We start from the raw sequence: 15,089 nt of genomic DNA, 5'->3' as shown, positions 1-15,089 counted from the left end.
TAAAGTTTGCTCTCTGGACATGGTAATAACATAACAGTAACATGTATAAAGAGTGAATTAAGCCCTTGTCTGCTGCACTTTTCCCCTTCTAAAATTCGAGGGTGCTAAACATTGAGTTTGTAATATAAGTAACTCAGAAACATGAACATGACAACGTTTCCTTGCTTACGTTACGAGCAATTTGGTGGAGAGAACGATCCTCTTGTTCGTTCAGCGAAAGAGTCAAAGTCAAATTCGGTTCGATATGTATACGCGTCCAGCACCCCATTACATACGTACGCATTAACAGGGTTGCTAAAACATAGCGTTTTTTAGATATTCGCAAAAATAGTGTGGTTTGCAATAAATTCGAAAATTAGGAAACCATGCATATTTGAATTTACAAGTAACTATAGAAAATCCTAAAAAGACAAAGATTTGCTTATAAAAAATCATATTCGGAAATTTGCAAAAAAATTCATGAACAAAAAATACATCTATTTAGCATATGAAAATCAGCAATTACAATACATACAACCCATCAATTACACCACACATCCTTTAAAATCTGCAGAAAATGCACGCATAAAACCCACAAAAAACACATGTCACCTTTCCACACAAAAACACGCGTTTGGAACCCTACTTACGCATTGACTACGCATCCCTCTCTCAAATGTCAACTACTCGAGAGTCACATTTTCGTCTCGTCCCTCCAGAATAATAGAATGCAATCATGGCCAATTACGTGTAGTAAAATCTAACCAAACACATAACACATGTTACACACCGACATCCATCCATCCATCCCTTCTTCTAATTCAACCCTAATTTCGCTTCTCATTTTGTTAACTTAACAAAATTCAATCAATTGATGAACAAACCGTATTGATTTCTGACTCTGAGCATACAAATTTTTACTTTCCATCTCCCTAGGTAAAGTTTACTTTACTTTATTTTATCCCCGGTGGGAAGGTGACAGTTGTTCGTGTATGGCGAAATCTGCTCATCTTTCTGCTCGCCAGGGTTTTATGACGGCTACAAATTATGCTGTCAGGCTGTCTAACCCACCCAAACCAATCATCACGTCATACGTACATTTGTATGTATGTACATAGAGGCGTAAAGATATTAAACAGTAGACGTTACGTAGAGTGAAAATAGAAATTTGTATTTCGCTCCCTCTTTCACTTTCAACTTTTAAATAGTTTACCTTTACCCATGTGGAGAGAGATCTCATTTTATGATTGCTTTTTCTACACAATTTCACGCCTCATCTCGTCCCCCGTGCACGTTTTACGGTATCACATCGCGACGTGAACTTATCAACGGTGAGATAAAAGTGTAGAATAATTTTAGAAAAAATAATTCCACCCTTCAAAGATTGAAATACATTGAAATTCGGTTTTCAAAAAGTTGCCTGTGGCATCTAAAAACTTTTTCACCAAAATCTTTCCCCTTAATGGCATGATCAACACTGTAATAAAAACATGAAACAAAACTATGAAAAATGTCACCCTTCAAAAAAATACATTGAAATTCAGTTTTCGAAAACTTTACATGTTTCCCATGGCATTTAAAAACTTTCCCACAAAATCCTTCCTACCCACTTAACGACATGAAGGTCACAAACCTAAAATTATGCCTTAACAATGTGTCGCGTGACGGTGTGTCCAGAATATTTTATGCAGATCATCACCACCGATACCGATTTGGTAGTGGAAGACTCGCCACCATGAGAAAATCTATCGGGAGAGGAAACCATTCCATATTTATAGCTGCACCAATCCAAGGGGTCGTCATACATTTGGGTGTGGCATGCTCTGGACCCAGCGGGAGCCCAGAACTGAACGGACATGAACCGGAAGAGCAGTCAGAAGTAATCATCGTCGTTATCAAAGTCATATTCAAAACGATAATGAGACAGTGATGGGGTTGGATGGGTGGAATTATGGCAAGTCGCTCCCCGTCAGTCAAGTTCTAGTTCAATGTCAGTCATTACCATTACAACAACGAAGACCGTTTCTTTCGAGTCGATATTTTTTCTTCCTGACTTTTTTTCATTACGTGAAACTAGCCGAATTCGGGCAACACGGCAGGTAGGGTGGTGAATGAGTAGTGATTATTACCCGTCGTAGAAGCTAGTTAGTTGTGGTTGACCGTAATCACTACGAAGGAAGCATATTTTTCTCCCCAAGTCACAGTTAGTGTGGCAACCCCGACGGAAAATATGTATTTATGTACACACCCGCCAATTATCTGTTTGGGGAAAGTATGCTCCGCTTTCTCCACTCTAATTAGGACACGACTGTTTTTTTATGATGTGGTAATCCCTCGTGGGGTAATGATGACAATCAACTTTACGACTTTGCCGGACACGTCGGTTGGTCATGGTCGATCATGCTCTTTTCCTAAATACGGCTTAAGAGCTTTAGGGTAAATTAGAGTGCTTCGGGGTGGATTAGGGTTGCCTTGATTTTGGGAGAATTGAGTGAGACTGTGATCAGATAAATAATGGAAGGGATTGCATAATTGGACTAATTATTTATTCTGAAAATGTTAAGAACTCTGAGTGCTTATCGCAAATGCGAACAGACTCAATTACAAATTTGGCAGAATAATTTGCGTAGTTCCCTTCATGTAGAAATTAATTTTGGAAATTCCAAAAATTATATAACTCGAATACTTAAATACCCAAAATTGTACCAAATTTTGCTAATTTTCTCGACAACCTCACTCCGATTGCAGATTATATTCTTTAAGATCATGTTTAAAATCATCATGAAATATAAGCTACATCGTTGAACATGTCAACGGGACAAAACCAGTAGCTTCAATTACACACTTCTTCCACTGCAGTCGCAGTCCAGACTTCATGCATCTACCTAATTTGCCCCGAGATGAATAATGACCACATCATCCCTCCGCCAGGAAGAAGACGCATCTGTGCAAATATGTCCATACCAAATATCTCCTCGCACCAAACATACATAAATCTGAATCTAAATCCTTAAAGGAAAACAATGGAACTGCAACTCATCTCTGTTCAGACTTTCTGCCCACAATTTAAATCCGCATCATCACCATATGATTTTGGTCATGTGCATACTGCATATACACATATTTAATACTACGTTATTCATTCATGAAGGAGATTAGATGATAAATTGTTTATTCTTCTCCACTGGGCAAGATACACGGGGGAGATTAGCGCAGCAAATAAATAGCCAGCCGTTTGATTGTGCACAATTGTATTTTTCGATGCCTGGTGTAGAATTGATTATTGATTGTACACACACAAGCGTGATTTTGATTCCATCTGTGTTGGCGAGTGCACAATAATAATAATAAAAATAATAATCGAAATCATAATCCAATCCATGAAAAATTGTTTGATTCTGCTCCCCGATAAAATGCCAAGCCAAGTCTGTGTCTACTTGCACACAATGCAAATACTAATCACGCAGAAGTGCAGACTATAAAAATATACGGAGATACTAATCTTAATTTATGTTTTGGAAATTTACTTTAATCTCAACTTTTGCGAGACCGACGGTGTTTTTTTTCATTGGATTTTTGGGGGGTGTTGGGGTCATGCGGTTTGGTAAGAATGCGGATGGTCAGAGAAGAGGCGTCCCGCTTTGTTGTTATTGAGTCATCAGATGGGCACCTGGCCAGGTGTGGCGTGCAGATTTGTCACTGTCTCCGCACTCTCTATTCAGAAATATGTACTTACGAGTGGAGTTGGCCTTTTGAAAACGGGGGTTTTCCATTCTTTTCGCCATTTCTTTGGGTACTCCTCATTGTTTGGATCCATGAAACTTTGTGACAATAAAGGGATGTAATTTGGTCGAGAAAATTCGTATGATCAATATGATTCAATTTTAATGCGAAGAGTAGATACGAATTTAATATGCTCAATTTTTTCTGAAATTATGTTAGAAATGGAGCGTGGATTAATTAGAATCTGTAAATTTGTGTCGTAGTTGAAAATTTGTAAACTTTGGATTCGATTTCACAATTACTTTTTGCTTGCTCATAGAATTTATGGGTCAGATAAATAAATATTTCGAAAATTTTCATAAATTCATAAATTTTCGTAAATCATCCCCCCGACACAGACGACATGAGATCATCTCCTTTCGCTGCAACGGAGTAGGCGATGTCAGACAGAGAGCCGGCCGCATCTTTCCCAACGCCGAGCACCTTATCGGCCAGATCCTTCGCGGCACCCACCCCTTTCCCGGCGAAATCTAAAACACAAGGTTAAATACGTACATTTGTTGGCTATGCGTGGATTTTGCCGTCCAAAATATTTGGGACTGGTCAGTGCCCAAAAGTGGTAGAAAATGCAATAAATACCCCTTTTTAACTAACCCAACAAATCTTTAAACATGCCACGTCCGTGTCGTCCCTCGTCGTAATATTCGTCCGAGTACTCTTCTTCTTCGTCCTCCTCGTCCTCGTCATACTCATCCTCTTCGTACTCCTCCTCCTCTTCTTCCTCATCGTACTCGTCCTCTTCGGGTTCCTCCTCTTCTTCGTATCGGTGATAACGTGCGTATCGTCTCATGTTCAGACCGGACTGTAAAAAAAGTTATGATTTAAATTGCCGAAAATATAATAACGCCCTCAACGTTGAATCCTCATTTCCTGAAAAACTCACGCTTGATGCCCCGCCACCATGAAGATTTGCATTATCCATGACATAATTCTCATCCAAGGAGACTACACCCCCAAGTGGGGCGGCCCCAACTGGTCCCGCGGGTCCAGCGTCTGAGTTAATAAGGACACATTTATTTAAAAATAAAAAAGTGCCAGCTCTGCCCTCAATTTAATCAAAGCTAATGGAATTAATTTACCTATTGTCTTGACCACTAGCACGATCACAATGAGTGTCCGCCACTTGAATCTTGACCACATCATGAAACCACAAATAAAGTAAAGCACTGTATACCTGCCGAGCAAAGTGGATGGGGAAAGGGCAACAATCACGATTTAAATGCCTCCTCTCTTCAATATGGGAGTAGATTCGGCTATAGGTCATGAGGTCACTTCCTCAATCCAGTTCATACATACGCCCAGTAGTTAAGGAGTGATCAATTGTTAAGGCTGGTTTTTTACGTTACGTGATACCATTGTCCCATTGTGGGAGAGTTGGTTGGCATAAATTTGAAAATCGAAAGTGCTACACCATTTTTGATGTAAGTATAACAATGACAAATTTTGATTTTTTTAAACGAGATGGAAATTTATTTTTGAAAAGTTACCAAAACAGTTACATAATACGCTGTTCGATCTACTGACATGAATTACGAGGGTAAAAGTTCATCTATTTTTTGCCGTGTCCATCCAGAAGTTAAGTCATGCAGTGAAATATCTCCAGTTGCAGCTGCAATAAAATAAAAAGACTGACCTTCTTCTTCTCCAGTAATTTCTTTCACACAATTTTTTACAAAAGGAGGTAAACACCGACGAGTGGCTGCTGCAGTGCATGCAAAGTAGCCATAAATAAACCGTCACAACGAATGTAACCAAGGGGTGAAAGAAGTGTGTTATCCGTATTTCAATTCAAATTGATGCATGTATGCAATTTGACCTTTAAATGACATTTCATGACCTTTTGACCTTGATGGGTGTGACCTACAGTGCCCATCTTCGAACTCGTCCTCTCTATTGACGTTAGGAGTTTACGTTCAAAATTTCAAGTGTCTATGTCTTTTCGTTCAAAAGTTATCGGAGCTACGGACAGACAGACGGACGGACGGACGGACGGACGGACGGACGGACGGACGGACGGACGGACGGACGGACGGACGGACGGATGGACGGACAGACAGACGGACATAACGATCTTATAAAGGGCTTTCACCCCTTAATAAAGAAAGGATTCATTGTATTAAAATATGTCTGTCAGTCGGTTTGGTGAAGCATTTCACACACTCAAATTTGAAAAAAATGTAGATATTTCATCACTTCAAAGTAAGTGCACATGTGGAATTTATTTAATTGCGGAATGTCCCAACTACTTAGATTAATTGTAGTTTTATTAATAATTAAGGTGGTCATTAATTTGCAATCTTCTCATCTGAAAACCCTCACTTTTCTGCACAAGAACTAAATATTTTCATCCATAATTTACCATGTACAAGTCAGAGTCAAAGTCAACCCAAATAGTAATTTATCCCAGTTTTTTTACACCCCTGCATCTGCATCTTGTTCACTCTTTACAAGTTCAATGTCGACCATAAACATTTATTTCTTTTCAACTCCCTCATTCAATTCAGTCTGAGTGAAGAACTGACTGACTGAGCAAAAAAATCAAATCTGGAGGCAATTGAAAAGGCAAAAGAAGCAACTTTTTTTTCAACTGATGTGATTCGACTTCTTGAAGCGTAACATGTCTCGCAGCAGAAACAAATTCTTCTTCTTCTTCAAAGCTAAACTTACTTAAGAAATGATACCAGCCATCCATCCATAAACTCCTAAGCTGAACCATTTCTTTCTTTCTGTAAGGAGAACAATAGCGCTAAATTTTGTTAATGACAAAAGACTGGAATTGTTATATAGCCGAGCAAATCTTTTAGTCGGGAGCAAATTGCAGATATTTCTGGCTAACGACAGAATGCGTGCATTTTTCACGTGCTTCATAAGTAAATATACGTATTTTAAGGATATGAGCCCCAAATTTTGGACTCTTACTAGTGTGCTAGTAAATTTCAGTCGAGGATAGATAATCTTCCCCAAGAATTATGTATGACTGGCTGAATGTGGTGTTTACTTAGCTCGTGATATGTTTTGGTCAAGGGGGACTCGTAAAGTAAAGAGCTCTCTTATTCCCCCTCGTCTCAGGAAGGCAAATATATAAGTACTGTAAAGTTAACCACACCATGGTACACACACAGCAGTTATTAGAGAAGGGGCTGGAATTCTTTAACTCACTCGGGGGAAAAGACGTGTAAACAAAATAAATAGTTTTAAAAATACTGTTGAAGAGAAGGAGTTGGAGGTGAAAAACTTGTAAATCATTTCGGAAATACATACAAGGAAGTTTCACAAATTCTACTCGGACTTGGATTTTGCAGTGTTATTGTTCTGAATGTTTAGCAAATTTTTTAAAAACTATGGACATTTTGATGAATTTTATAGTAAAGCAAATTTCTCTTTCTCTATGTTACAGGTAAGAAGCTGCAGGCCAATCGGATCGTTGGCGTGCCCATAAACCGACTATTTATGTATACATATTTACTCTTTAAACTCATTTCTCAATAAACACGGAAGAATTGTCCCGACACGACAATGAAAGTTATCCATACAATGGAACCGGACAACAATTCACCGTTGGCAACAATGCCGTCCCGACCTGACCCAAGCTTCACCTTTCCATTTTCCAGTCTATAGAACATAACAGAGAAACAAAGCCATTTCTCTTAAAAGCTGGCAAACGCGTCGCGATGTTATCTCACAACTTCAGGTATCACGACGAGTTGACGGGGTATTCGTGCGTGATTTCCTCATTCGGCTGGACATTTTTCTTTCATTTTGGACTCGCATTTCATCACGAACTTCAGAGTTAGTCCCAGATAGGGTACGGATGTTGAGGAAACCTATTGTCATATGTATCGTTGCTACATTAGACACCAGTTTAAGTTGCAATGGTCGAAATTCAAGTTGACGCTCAGTCACGAATCCAACCTAAATACATACATGTTAAAAAACACAATCTCCCGCAAGGTACGGGATGTAATGAATGTTGTCATCTACTTAAATGTATACTAACTTTGAGGCAGGTTAGTAGACAGGTCAGGTTTATCGGTGGTGTTTGAATGATAAGACTGAAAGGTGGGAATGGATGATGTCGTGTTATCATTATCTGTCACATGTACACCTGAGACGACATTTTATGCCTTGTTTAATGAAGGGATGTTAAGGTAGGACTTATCTACGTGGGTCGAGTTATCAAATCTTAAAATAAATAAATATTTCACCTTTACCAGGCTGAAATATTTACTGAGCTGGACAAAAATCTGTAAAAAAAAAACTACTGTGCGTGGGTGAAATTCAAGGATAAAGCACTATTATCAACTAAACACAAATTAATCCACAATACAGATCCCAACTATTCACAGAAGCATTACAAACCCTGGATAGAACTGATCATCGTGACGGAAATCTTGAAAGCATTGTGCTGATCATTCTCCTTTCTTAGAAGCAATTTTTTATCAAAAGTTACACAATTCAATCCACTCTCTCCTTTTAAGCACCCAATTTTTATGTACCAAATTCGTTTCCCTCCTATTTTCCAAACAAGTAAAACGCTCGAGTTTTGTCCAGTAATACAATATCGCTAATTTGCAAATGCAACAAACCTTCGCATCAATCATGGTGGTCTACTCGAATGCGTTCCATGTAACTCTATCGTTTATTTTCTTGCCTAAATAGTACAAAATGGATTGTATCATCAAAACTTAAACCAACATACGCAACGCATGAACTCATCACTTTTTTTTAAATTTGTGCCTGAATGTACATACTTTTTAACGGGGGTAGTACACACACACACAAACGGTTAAGTGGATGAGTATCAAATTTCAAAAACCAGCCTGACTCATCATCATCCTATATTTCACTTCAACATGAAATTTCCTTCCTGCCCAGCTTCCATTCCACTTCATGACTTTGTACATATTCTCAAATTTGAATTATGATGACTGCTAGAATTATGGACTGGATTAATTCATGGGTTGGTCTCTTCCTTCCCAATGAGTAACGATATTCCTTGATTAAAATCCTGTCATAATACACAAAACTCTCAAACCCACCCGCATATCGGGTTCAATTCATTCTCCGTAATCTACTTGAAATGCACATATTTATTCAGTATTTTGTAATCCAATCAGCCCATTGGAAATATGAGAAGTCTGTAAACGATTTATTATTATTCACCAATTAAATACATACATATTCGCAGTGATAAGCAATCTTTTTCCCATGACTGGAATTTTTCGATAAGATGTAATAAGTAATCCACTCGTGGAATTTGTGCCATCATGGATTCGTCATCTTTAAGCCACGGGAACAAATCTTCGGCATTATTTCTTTAATACGTATCTGTAAATGTGACACTGCTTCCCTCCGCTGACTCAGCACTTTCCCCTGAAAGGGAACAACTTAATGAGGGACGCAACCAGAATGCTTAATGTTTGTTTCTTTTCTACAAATAAGAATCATCATTGCCCAGTTTGGGGTGGGTGTGACGGAAGAAAATATTAGTAAGCGTGGCTCTCAAACAAATACAAGGCAGGGACAAATCCAATTTCCAATCAATCGATCAATCAATCAAAGATGTACATTTGTATGAAGTAATTAAACATTTCTTCTCATTCGTAATCAGCACTTTTATTAATTATGTATGCATTTTTTTCGCGTGGTTGAGTGATGAATGACAATGACGTCAATTTGCAAATAAAGTTTCAGTGTCCTGAAATGGTTTTGTTTTCTTAGAGATGGACAATAACGACACGAGTGTAATTAGTAAAGTGGATTTTATTTGTGAATATTTTTATGTCAATTTCCACTCCGTCAGTCTAAGAAGTAATCAAAAAGATTGAATTTCTTGGACGGACGTGACTTTCAACAAATGGTTGTCAACCGTGCTGCCTCTTCTTTTCCTCTCAATGCCCAGATTTATGATGTGGCGTGGCGTCATCAATGTCACAAATTCTTTTGACGATGTGTGTGTGTACGAAATGCGCAGAGAACATGTCGTTTCGCCGAGAAGGTTCATATTCAGGACGAGTCGATTTTGCTTCTTGTTTGACTCATAGAATTGCTTTTTTGTGCTCTTGGAGTGGATATTATTCTCTGGTTGACTGGTCAGGGATGGTTTTGTGGAAATATTATGGTTATTGTGTATGAGAAGAATATTTACTAAAGAATAACGCCAATATCTGTACTCTGATTCGTATACGAAGATGCGAATAACATCAAACACTTTGAAAACAAAATAGATATGTGGCTGTACGTATTGTTATTCGAATCTGGATTCTTCAAAGTTGGTACATACAAGAGAAGAAATTTCAAAGAAAACTTTTCGCCATGGAAATAAGGAAGTCTCAGTTCCCAGAAAAACATAGGCAACCAAGCCACCAAAGTTCTTGGTTGATTTATGTCTCAGGTCGTCATCCTATTTATGTTTATGTAAGGATACGCATTTTTGCACGAGCTAGAAAATATATTGCATAAGATCACTTTATAAAAATGTGCGTGCAAGCCGTGAAATACATCAAACAATAAAATTCTAATATGTCCTGAATTCATGTTAACACAAAAATAATCATCTCCAAGATCTCCCAACTTATTCCAGTTTTACTACCAAAAATAAATTAGCACAACTCCTACCCGTCGAAATTTAGCACCACTTACTAACTTACCTGCAAAATTCTCTTCCATAAATTGCTCCGGATTCTTCTTTACTGCCGAACCGACCTTGTCCTTTCCTTTACAAAATGCTCCCCTTAATCGGATCAGACTACACGTTTATGTAACCCGAACCCCAATTTATTTATGAGTGGGAAAATGGAAGCAAAATAATGCTAAAAGTTTACTCTCTCATTTTCCATTTGATGGATTCATACCCCATTTTATTTCATTACGAGCAATAAACAAAATGAGAATGGTTCTAAATCAGCATTACAAATTGCCACCCGCTCTCGTGCCCATCTCCAATTCAATTAAAGGCAGCACAGTCTTGGGCGTTGGTTGCTTGGTTTGGACACTGTAATTCATTACTGTTCTTCCCAAGAATCCTGCAAAGCGAGAAACTCGGTCGAAATGGTAATAAACTTTTCTCCGAATAAACAAAGTCAAGGCGAGTCCTGGTCTGAACTTGACTAAAGAATGGAAAAAATACAATTTCCGTTCGTTCGTAATTGCAAATTCGTTTTGTTGGTGTGCCTCTCTGACCGGACCAGATGTTGACAGGAATTTGCCGGTTTTTACGAAGAATGGCATGTACATATCTACGTTTTCAGGCCAAAGTCGTAAATCCTGATTCACTTTCATTCAGTCTCATCGCCTAACATGCAAAAGTTGGTGGAGATTCATCACCTAAAAAAATATGCGAGGTTTTCCTGTCCGTGATTTTTTTGCCATAAATCCGTCCAGGTCAAGGTGACCATACAATCTGTGAGTAGTTCTAGATTCTCAGTATTTTGTGCGTAGACACCTTCATTTGATTTCCAAAAAGTCGTTCTTCTCGTTGATATATAATCCTGGAAATAAATACGGAATTTTCCCAATTTTGTTGTTCAGCTTGGATAATTACTGTGACCAGGAAAGCTGTGCCGTGTTAATGATATCCTCCCACTCTGCCCATACATACATAAATATTTGAGAGGGATACATTCATACGTGACCAGAATTTTATTATTCATTACGTTTCATTGAAGGGACCTGCAAGCAGGGTGCCTGCCAAGGGTACATTGTACTCCTGATCTCAATCCATGATATGGCACGCACGCACTGAAGCAACAATGTAATAATTTTGGGACGACCAGGTGTAACATTGTTATTGTCCTGGGTGATATGTACACATATGTACTTTGAAATAATATGCACGCATTGTTGACCATTGTATACGTACAATTCAAATGCATACATACATATTACACTTTTAAAAATTGTAATAGTTTGTTTTACCTACTTGCATTCATTTCCATTATTTTTAGACAAATTCTCCTCTCACGATTCAGAAATCATAACTCACCCACTTCAGAAGGGTTGTCAAGATAACGGAATTTATGAATTTCTTGCAAATTGATATTCATTTTTTTTTCTTAAAATTTCCTTATCGATATCTCCTTCTGGTCGGACGGAGGAGACCTTGTTTGATTAAAGGGAGGAAATTGGACCACATGTGAATCTCAGAATTTGTGTATGGTCAGGGTCCTTTGACTGTTTCCTTGGAGGATTTCTAGACAGGGTCATGTCAGTTCAAAAATTCTCCAAAATTTTTTTTGTAGATTTTAATGTTTGAGAATATGGACTATTTTTGCTGGGAGAACTTGGTTGTCAAGAAAAATAAAATATTCTATAAAACGTCATAAATGCATGCGAAAAATTTTTACGTACCGTTTTTGATACCGATCCTAGTTCAATTATTTTATAATTATTTTAATTTGCAATTAAATTAAATCGTTATCATTTTGCGACGGTTTATAGAATATTAAATTTTTATTGACAACCAAACTCTCCCAGCAAAAATAGCGCATATTCCCAAACTTTAAAATATGTAAAAAAAAATTTGGAGAATTTTTGAACTGACATGACCCTGTCTAGAAATCCTCCAAGGAAACAGTCAAAGGACCCTGTGTATGGTGGATATTGTATGGTCTGCTTCTCACTAAAATTTATTTGGTTGCTGTGATAATACATAAAAATAATTGGATGAAATGATTATTATGAAATATGGAATGGGTGCTTCTTCTTCTGCTTTTTCCGGTGCATGTTTTCCATTCCGGAGTCCGGATGTTGCTGACTTTCACGTCAGGTCGTCATATCATCGTCAGAGGAGGTGCATTTATTTATGTGTAGCTATATTTTGTGTATTTAAGGTAACTCATTTATCGGGGGATGGGTGAGGCATTGTGGGACGAGAGGATGTCATCATTTTCATGCCTCCATTGTTTGGACGTTTGACATCCGCCGGGGCTGACTTTTCTCGGATTTATTATTATTATGGCACACTTACTTGGGATGTGTACTTATCTAGTACATGAATATATGTGGGATAGTTGATGTGCTTTAATGCAAGGAGAGAAAGTGTGGGTCATATATCGAGAACGTAATTTTGTACACAGCTGGAGATATTTGGGACTGATTCGGTGAAATAAAGAGGAAGGATTGACTGGTCAGTTCAGTTGCATCATGAACAATTGACCCCTTTGTTGAGTAGAATGAATGCAGGGTGTGAAATGAAATGATTCGGAGGTGTGTGCCAGACAGATCAATTGAATGTGAAAATTGTCACATGTCCATTGTAACATTTTCTACCTAATGGGAATGACCAACTGCTAGACAAGGACAGTGTTCCATTGCAAGTTGATAGAATTAGTAGTGGGAAATACCTACTTATGCAACTTGACCTTCCTTAATTATATCGGTTTCCACTATTCAGTTTCACTCGGAAAATATGTCACATCGCTTTTCTTAAAGTTTCAATTTTTTAAGATCAATCAAAAAATCAGTGATAATTAAAAGCTCAAATATTGGCCACATATATTGTTTTTTTTGCTTGGCACACATGAGCAACATTTCATTCCCAACAAACCATATTTCTTTAGAGATCTTGCGTAAACAATATTTATTTTACCGTGCCAATCTCGATCTTGACCTTCTATCCGCACTTTCTCACTCTTCATTCACAAATATCAACTCTTCTTCGATAAATCACGCAATGCTAGTTACGTATATAGATACATTTACCTAATAAATAAGTAACGAAATGCCTGAGATTATAGAAGTTGGCACACTTAAATATCTCTCCACACATTCCTCAAACTAAATATTTCACTCAAAATCGTCATGAAACATTGAAAAAACAGATAATTATTGTTACTTCGTTACTTACATCCTATTCCATGATTGACTCTAAATGCATCCATTCTCTTGATGCAACATCATCACTTTTTTCATGTCTAAAATCAAACACCCACACAAAAGTATTAACCACATATCACGACATCCCGTCCCCATTTGCAGGGCCTGGCCGCTTAATGTCAATCAGTGAACCGTACTCTGATCTCATTATGGAAATGTTTCGCTCGTTATAAAACAATAAATTCATCCACATTTTTTTCTCTCTCTCTGCCGAAATTGATTATTAGCGACTGTCAATTTTCTTGCGGGGGCGATTTGGTATGGGTTGATGCCCGAATTTATAAATTCATATCGCTCCTCTGACCTTATATGTATGCATTGCATTTCGGACGGACCAGCAAATGTGTCAAGATTAACAAGCATTAAGCATTATTACCTCTCGCATCTGGATCTCCATTAACAATACTTTTGTTCATCGGAACATGGACCAGATCAGGAATAATGAAATCGTATTGTCACGTGGGGGCGGTGGACGCGGACGAAGGGAAACAATGGCATTTTGTCATTATCATTGTCACCGTTCCCAATTTTATTTCGGGGCAGATGCAACAATGGAATAATAACGCACGGTTTGAAATCAGAGATCACGACGGAAACATTTAAAAAAGGCGTTCACAATAATATTTCATTTTCATCGTGACTATAATTGCCACTATTTTTCGCCACCTGGAACGTCATTGTCTTATGTAAAAACTATGTACGGGTTCAGTTTATTAGTTATAAATTCACAGCCAATGTTGCAAAATTAATCGAAACGAATTTTCCCATTTTTGGGCCTTACTCCCAAAATTCGAAACAAATTATGATAAAGAACTCCCCAATTTAATTGAGTCGTCGAAACGATCTCTTAACCCTGTCACCCGCCGAGATTAATCGGTTTGGCGGATAGCTATCAAACTTTGTCAAATAAAAGGGAACAATCCATTTAATCAGATCACAATCCACTCTGTCTTCGTCGGGACAAGATTTGTACAAAAGATTCAAATTAATTGATCCTTCTCCTCCATTCTCTACTTGTTTCGAAGATATCTTATCGTCGGCATCTCCCTTTAATAAATAGAGCAGTTTATGTCCGTATTACCCGTCACAATTAAAATTCAATCAATTTGTTCTACCAAAAGTTGAAATGAAGTTGTCTTGAAATCTCTCGACTTTGACGAGAAAATCGAGACAGGGGCAATTTCTTTGTGTGTCAAAATCACAACCACTTGAAAGAAATTTCATCACGTAAAAAATAATCGCAGTCTTTTGCCCCCGCAAAAATTGAGACAAAACAGAATGATCCCGCATAAAAGCTCGTCATTAAACGGTTGGCCGCTTCCGTGTACTAGAAACATTTAGCAGAAGATGTGTTCCTTATTATTAATCTGTCTGTACCACACCTAATTAGCATTTCATCCTAATTATCCCTCCTAAATAATTCAGCACATAGTGCATCTTTAGGCTGAAGG

At 37.9% G+C, this 15,089-nt stretch overlaps 2 protein-coding genes across 4 annotated transcripts in view; one reads left to right on the top strand and one right to left on the bottom strand.

Moving 5' to 3' along the window:
- The window catches only part of LOC110850579 (receptor-type tyrosine-protein phosphatase F), a 90,212-nt gene that overhangs the window by 69,511 nt on the left and 5,612 nt on the right, over nucleotides 1-15,089 (top strand). The window lies entirely within an intron of this gene.
- Nucleotides 3,918-5,206, bottom strand: LOC118435558 (YTH domain-containing protein 1-like). Its single transcript, XM_035851774.1, has 4 exons — nucleotides 4,842-5,206; nucleotides 4,646-4,755; nucleotides 4,357-4,564; nucleotides 3,918-4,232 (listed from the first exon to the last, which is right to left on the bottom strand). Exons 1-4 carry the CDS (start codon nucleotides 4,903-4,905, stop codon nucleotides 4,084-4,086), a joined length of 531 nt encoding a protein of 176 aa, XP_035707667.1. The 5' UTR covers nucleotides 4,906-5,206; the 3' UTR covers nucleotides 3,918-4,083.

The sequence above is a fragment of the Folsomia candida genome, unplaced genomic scaffold (genome assembly GCF_002217175.1).
Source record: "Folsomia candida strain VU population unplaced genomic scaffold, ASM221717v1 Fcan01_Sc005, whole genome shotgun sequence".
In the NCBI taxonomy this organism is placed as follows: Eukaryota; Metazoa; Arthropoda; class Collembola; order Entomobryomorpha; family Isotomidae; genus Folsomia; species Folsomia candida.
Note: the sequence above shows the minus strand (reverse complement) of the source record. Positions and strands in the feature narration are given on the sequence as shown.